Source organism: Chaetura pelagica, unplaced genomic scaffold, assembly GCF_000747805.2.
Source record: "Chaetura pelagica isolate M959 unplaced genomic scaffold, ChaPel_1.0 scaffold39, whole genome shotgun sequence".
Lineage (NCBI taxonomy): Eukaryota > Metazoa > Chordata > Aves > Apodiformes > Apodidae > Chaetura > Chaetura pelagica.
In genome coordinates, this window is record NW_009954614.1 from 726,996 (window position 1) to 734,293 (window position 7,298).

General features: G+C 50.1%; 1 protein-coding gene across 1 annotated transcript in view; it reads right to left on the reverse strand.

Moving 5' to 3' along the window:
* Positions 1–4,923: 4,923 nt before the first annotated feature.
* Positions 4,924–7,298, reverse strand: part of RCSD1 (RCSD domain containing 1) — an 8,987-nt gene continuing 6,612 nt past the window's right edge. Inside the window, exons 6-7 of the mRNA XM_010005502.1 lie at positions 6,868–7,071; positions 4,924–5,556 (exon numbers count right to left, since the gene is read on the reverse strand). Of these exons, the coding sequence (XP_010003804.1) occupies positions 4,924–5,556; positions 6,868–7,071 (837 nt within the window). The remainder of the gene's footprint in view (positions 5,557–6,867; positions 7,072–7,298) is intronic.

The window sequence follows — 7,298 nt, forward strand, 5'->3', positions numbered from 1 at the left end:
TGTCGGGGCCTGTTTGCGGATTTATCTGACGAAGCACGGAGGGCAGCGCTGGGTAATAAAATTTAAAACCCAGCGTTACTCAGTGAGTCCACAGGGGTTGGAGTAATCATCATACTGACCACAAAAGGAAGTGAAATAAAGGTGTAGCGTTGCATGCTCTGGGGAAGTAATAAAATTACCTACTGATATGTTGTCGATTTGAGTCATTTTTGCTGACTCCACCGACTCCCCAGTTCAAGAACTACCGGCGAGAGCCCAGCACAGGGCCACTGGGATGATTAGGGGACTGGAGCATCTGCCCTATGAGGAAAGGCCAAGTGAGATGGGTCTGTTTAGCTTAGAGAAAAGGAGGCTGAGAGGATCTCTTCCATGTTTATAAATACCTAAAGGGTGGGTGTCAGGAGGGTTGGGCCAGACTCTTCTCCGCGGTGTCCAGTGACAGGGCAAGGGACAATGGTCACAAGCTGGTACACAAGAGGTTTCATCTGAATATGAGAAAATGCTTTCCTCTGAGGGCAAAAGAGCACTGGGACAAGCTGCCCAGGGAGGCTGTGGAGTCTTCATCCCTGGAGACGTTCAAAACCCACCTGTGCAATCTGCTCTAGGGGATGCTGCTCTGACAGTGGGGTTGGATGAGATGATCTCCAGAGGTCCCTTCCAGTCCCTAACATTCCGTGTTTCTGTGTGATTCTGTCAGAGGCTGCAGAGGAAAGTGCTAAACAGAAGGCCTTGGGCTTCTGAGAAAAGTGCCTCAGAGCTGCGAGTATGTTCCTTGGGACCCAGAGTAGCCACTGGCATTCCCTTTGGTTCCTGAACCCACTCCATCCTGCTTCCTCTGCTCCTTCTTCATCTCTGATGTGATATATCCTGCTAATACCTCCTCTCACTGCAACACTTGCCTGTCATGATTCTGCACCTCTGTACCAGCCACCCTTCCATCCTAGATCTTTTAAAAAAAACCCTATTGCTCCCATCAGTAATTGCTCTGAGTCCTTATCCATCCAACACTTACTTGAGGCTCACACTACGGTTTAAACACAGTCCATTAACAATTCCTTTAAACCATTAAAACAACAAGATCCCTGCCAAACAGCAAATGTCTCCTTGCTCTTGTGCTGCATTCCTTTCTTCACTTAACTGTATTCTTGCACTGCTTTCCATCCTTCCCCCCAGTTTAAAGGTCTTCTGGCCAATGAGACTTTTTTTTTTTTTTTTTTTTTGTAAATTTTTTAGAACCCTTCCACCCCACGAACTACATAAATTAGAACAGATTTTTCTTGCTGAGGGCATTTTGCTGTTTGACCACCAGTGTCCTCACACCTGGCGTTGTACGCTCCTGCCTCGGGAATGCGACGGATCAGTCTATGAGTCTGAACAGGTGCCCCTATCCTAAGCACCAAGCCAACCTGGAGACTACAGTTCAGTCAAAGTGTTTTATTCCACACACCTTGTGGATATAAGACCATGCTGCCCAAGCTGATGTTTCCTGATTGCTCTCAGTTGGCCTGCAGACAGGGCAAGGTTTTTATGTTGCTCCTAGAGGGATGTGTGGATGCCTTCAGCTGATAGGTGTCTATGCCACTTCTGGCAGAGAAAGTCTCTCAAGGGTGGATTGCCAGAAGCTGGGAAATCTTACAGGAAGAATGACTGCATCACCTGGGTTTTTTTTGTTTCCCCTGAACAAGGGTGCTGTTGGAGAAATGGCACTAGGCTTGACAGCTTTGCTTTCTGCTCTTCCTAGATACCTGCTGAGCTGGGGCAGTGAGCATGGGAGTCTTCAGTGTCATTACTTGCTCCAAAGAACATCTCCCTTTATGGATTAAGCACATTGGTTATTGTACCCAAAAAGTAAAAAATACCACGAATTACATTCAGATAAAAGGGGAAATCCTTCCCCTATTTTGCCTGCTGCTACCAACTCTATCCATTCTCTCTTGAGCCCCTTCATCTCCCCAGGAGGAAACACACAGATTTTGTTTTGGTTTGATTTTATTCCACCATTTATTTCTTCTGTTTTTCCCTTGGATTTCCATTCCCTTACTGAGGACACACATACTCATTCTCTAAACAGGCACACATATATATATATATACAGTAAGGCACAATCACTCACATCCAGATGGGACACTCTGCTGAGAGAAGAAACAGGGTACAGCAGATGATTGCAGCCTGCCCTGGAATACAAGCTTTAACAAACAGATTAAAATGAATTAAAAGGCAACAATGCTCCCAATACAGCTCAAAAAGATGGGGGAGTCGTGTTTGCCGAGCAAACCATGCTATGCAGGAGGGGCAACACGGCTGGTTCTCGGCAAATGATACCTCAAAGCTGCCACCTGGGTAAAAGAAAGGCAGGGATGGAGCCACTTATTTCCTTGCAGTTTTAGAGCTGGTGAACAGAACAGAAAGGAGATATCCCTCAGATCCCGGGGTTTGTAACACTGTGGTGTTGCAGAACCCACTCAAGGATGGATGTGGACTGTGCTGTGTAAAACGCCTGTGCCTGTCCGGAGAGAAAGGGAACCCCCAAGCCTGCGACTCTGCTCAGCTTAAAGTTTGCCAGGACGAGGTTTGTGAGGGATGAAGAGGAGCTGGCTGGTTCTGCCCTTGGTCTCTGTAGCTGCATCTGTTTCTTGGGTAGCAGGTGGCTGATGGCGGGTTCAAGCACTGGCTCCTGATGGGTCACACCACCCAACAGCCAGCTGGCTCCTTGGCTCAGCTTTGGACGAGTCTGGCTTGCTGTCTCCAGCTCCACTTTTCCACAGCTCCACACCACGCTGTGGGCGTGAGCCCCGTGACCTTAAGCCAGTTCAGTATTGCAGATACAGCCTCAAGCAACTACTGTCAGGAAACCTGCCAGGTGAGGGTCTGTTACCTACTCTTCCTTGCATAACTTATTTCTTACAGGTAACAAATACTCTCCATATGGAAAAGTTTTTCTTGTCTTAGCAACTAACAGACCCATCACTTAACTAGTACACCAGGAGTCAATGCAAAGCTATTCCAATGCCTCAGTACTTAGGAGGGACTGGCTTTCCTTCACCAATTCATATTCAGTCAGGTCATACAACTGGAAACTCAGCCATCTAAGACCTCTTCTCTGACGCACATACAGTTGATTGGCTGTTTCCAGTAAGCGACTATCACGAGTGCCATTCAGTGGCCACCCACTGAAAATCTCAAGAGAGACTCAAAAGGTTGGATAGGGTCTGGAAGTGATGAAAGACTGATGGGCAGGTGGCCTTTCTAAATCTAAATATGAACTGGAGCACAGAGCCAGGTAAGAAAACTTGCCCTATTGACTTATGCAGCACATCTTTGCTCTGCATCAAATCTGTTGGTTGTTACTTTCCACCAGCACCAAAACCACCCCAGAGTTGAAGCACACAGCCCACCATAGCTGGCTCTTTCACAGATGAGTTGATTTCACAGCTCGACCCCCACTTCAAAGGGATTTTGTGCTTTATGAACAATGTCCTAAGAGTTTTCCCTGTCTTTAGGGTTCACATTGTCTGCCATAGAGCATATATGGAGAAAACATACTTTTTTTTTCCTACTGTTAAAACATTATTCACTGAAATTTGAAAACACAAAATATTTCAAAAGAAGCTACCAAAAAGGCACAATATTTGTACATATGCAACTGATGAACTTCATCTAAGACCAATGCAGGGGAGAAGAAAAAGACATTTTGGAGTAGGATGAAGGAGCAGGGGGCCCAGGAGTGGTGGTGACTGTCAACTCCAGGATAGCACATATCAGGTCTCTCACTCCTTGAATATCAACAGGGAAAATCAGCCAACACCTCAGTTTTAAACTCTGCAGCAGTTGCAAGCCAGTCTCTGGTTCCAACTGTCCCAAAATATGATGGTGCAAAGCAGAGTGCCAGGAAGCAGCTGCTCAGCTCAGGGATGAGTCTGGACCTCAGGGGGTATCCATATTCTGCTCTTCTCCTGCCACTGAAGGTTTTCCAGTAGCTTCCACCTCCATTGGGTTAGATGGCTCCTATTCACATGTTAAGTCTCCTGTGCCCTGTCTGGGTACGTCCTTTTGAGAGAAGAAATGCAAGAAAATGATGAAAAATAATCATGGGTCTAAGTAAATACATTCCTGAGGACCCTGTGACCTGGGGGCACTTGAGTAGTTTCCATGCTAGGAGGAAAAGACAAGCTGCAGTCTGAGCACCAGCCTGCTTCCTTCAGTTGCTCCTTGCCAAACCAAGGAGGCACCTGAAAAGCAGACAGGTGGTTGAGGTGGAATGAGATATTTCCTCAAGCATCTGCAACTACATTATCAGCGGCTAGAGAATATAAGTGGTTAGAGAATATATAAGAAGCTACATAGAACAGGCCCTGCTTTAGCCTGTGGAAATCCTCTTTTAATTTCAAGTGGCAGAGGCCCGTGTTTGCTTGCCTGCAGGGCAGATCAAGAAGTATGTGTGCAAACATTATTTTTGCTGACAAAGCTAACAAGCTAAACACTTAAGAGTATGTATGTACTCGTACATATATGTGTGCACACATGCATATAAATGTGTATATGCAAGGAGGCATATTGATATAATATATACATGGTTACTGCTGGGGAAAAAATGCTTTTTACTGTAACTATTTTCAAATTGCTTTCAAAACAGCAAGTGAGCAGGGTGCTTACTGAGCAGAGTCTTCTTTTACTGAAGCCAGAATCAGCTTTGCTTCTTCTCCATTCTCTCTCTGTGTAACACCCCCTGGGAGGGCTGGTTGTTTTAAATACCCTGCCTTGCAGCTTCTGCAGGCCTGAGATGTGATACTTTTGAGATGTGGGGAACAGCAGCGACATTGGTGTGTCCTGCCACAGTTGCCATTTTCATTAGTAAGCAAAGCCCTCTGATATTTTATTTTAGGAGCCACCACCATGCCGACCCACCTTACCTGTGCATCACTGTTACCCTGAGCTCTGGTCCTGCGTGGCTGGCGCTGAAGGCTCCCTGGCTGCCTCCGAGCCCCCGGCCTCCTGCCGCCGCTCAGGTGCCACTGGTGTTTCTTCAGTGTCTGACGTTCGCTGTGCATCTGTGCTCTCACGGGTCTCCTTCGCTTCAGCTTTAGTTTCAGCTTCTTCCTTCTCCTTGTCCCCTTTTTCCTGTTCACAGGAACCGTCTTCCTGCTCTTCTGCCTGGGGACCCTCACACACCTTCTCCTCCTTGTCTCCAGAGGAAGGCTGGAGAGAGTTCTTCTCTCCTGGGGCACCCTGACACAACTCCTCCTCCTCCTTTGTATCCCCCATGTCACTTTTGCAAGGGGTAATTTTCTCTGCCTGTTTTCCCCCTTTTTCTTCATCTTCTGATCTGGATCCTTTTCTTGATGGGGGCTTCTCGATCTGTTTCTTTTGCTCTTTGCTCCCTGTTTCTGCGTCCTCTGCCTTGCCCTTGTGCGCAAACACCTCATCCCCATCTTCCTTGGCACCATTTTCTGGAGAGGAGATGTTGACCCCTAAATCTTCCGCGTCTCCGTACTCGGACAGGGACCTTCGGAACCTTCTGGAGGGAGGCCTGCGCTTTATTGATCCCCGTGTCCGCACCTTGGAGGCAGGAAAAGCAGATACAGAAGCAGTCAAGAGAGCAGTACTGGAAAGCAGGAAAGCAAAACAGAGGGAAATACCATGGGAAACTTGATTGCTACCCTGGTGGCCTCAGTTTTCCTGCTCTGCCACTGAGACGTAAGGAGAAGAGGGCTCTCTGCTGCTGAGAGACTGCTTTATAGGACAGGTAGCTGCCTAATTAATACATGCCTCCCCTCCTTCTGTAAAGATGGTGTTGGAGATCACTGTTCTGATTTTAACTGTGGCTCCTTGTCCAAGTTAGACCCCAAACCCAAGGATGCTGCATTCATTACGCAGACGTTGCTGACTTGGGCCGTCTTGGGCTTTTCTGCTTTTGGCAGCTTGGTGGTTGAGGAAGGAGCCTGCACTCCAGCTGATGATGGTGAACCCAGGCTGCAGTTCCCCAGTGAAGTGCTGTGCACTCTGTGGGACACCTGGCAAACCGAGCTGCACTGCGTGGCTCCCTGAACTTCACCTCAGCCACCTCTGACATTTGCTGCCACCACATCTACGTGCTTTTTTAAATACCTCCAGGGATGGTGACCCAACCGCTTCCCTGGACAGCCTGTTCCAGTGCCTGACAAATCCATTTGGTGAAGACATTCAGCCCTATCCACTGGGGCAGGAAGGGCACTGGAGCTGCTGGACCGAGAAGCCCCGTGTGCAGGTGTGCAGAGAGGAGGCCCCAGAGAGCAGCACCGAGAGGCTGTTTTGAACCCAGCACGTCGATCTCCTCCACTGGCCACAGCGTTATGGCAGCACTGAGGGCTGGGGCCTCCTCTTTCTTCTTCCCCACCCCCAAGCGGTAAGCAAAGCTTTATCCCACCCTACCTTGTTGTAGAACTGCAGCTGAGTGCCTTCTGGGGGCTGATCGAAGCTGACGGGCATCTCGCCCTCCTCCCCGGGCTGGGGCTGAACCCCGGGGCTGCTGGGCGTCGAGGGGGGGGTGCCGAACGGGGACACCAGGGCTTTGTGCTTTTTTAAATACCTCCAGGGATGGTGACCCAACCGCTTCCCTGGACAGCCTGTTCCAGTGCCTGACAATCCATTTGGTGAAGACATTCAGCCCTATCCACTGGGGCAGGAAGGGCACTGGAGCTGCTGGACCGAGAAGCCCCGTGTGCAGGTGTGCAGAGAGGAGGCCCCAGAGAGCTGCACCGAGAGGCTGTTTTGAACCCAGCACGTCGATCTCCTCCACTGGCCACAGCGTTATGGCAGCACTGAGGGCTGGGGCCTCCTCTTTCTTCTTCCCCACCCCCAAGCGGTAAGCAAAGCTTTATCCCACCCTACCTTGTTGTAGAACTGCAGCTGAGTGCCTTCTGGGGGCTGATCGAAGCTGACGGGCATCTCGCCCTCCTCCCCGGGCTGGGGCTGAACCCCGGGGCTGCTGGGCGTCGAGGGGGGGGTGCCGAACGGGGACACCAGGGCTTTCAGACCAGGGCTTTTGGGAGACGCTCCCGGCAGCAGGGCGGCTGGAGCAAAAGCCAGGTTGGCCTGCAAAGGAAAAACCCCCGGTCACTGGCGTGCGGGACACCTGCGTGTCTGACACCGGCGTGTCTGACACCTGCGTGTCTGACACCTGCGTGCGGGACACCGGCGTGCAGGACACCTGCGTGCGGGACACGGGCGTGTCTGACACCGGCGTGCGGGACACCGACGTGCGGGACACCTGCATGCGGGACACCGGCGTGTCTGACACCGGCGTGCGGGACACCCGGGGG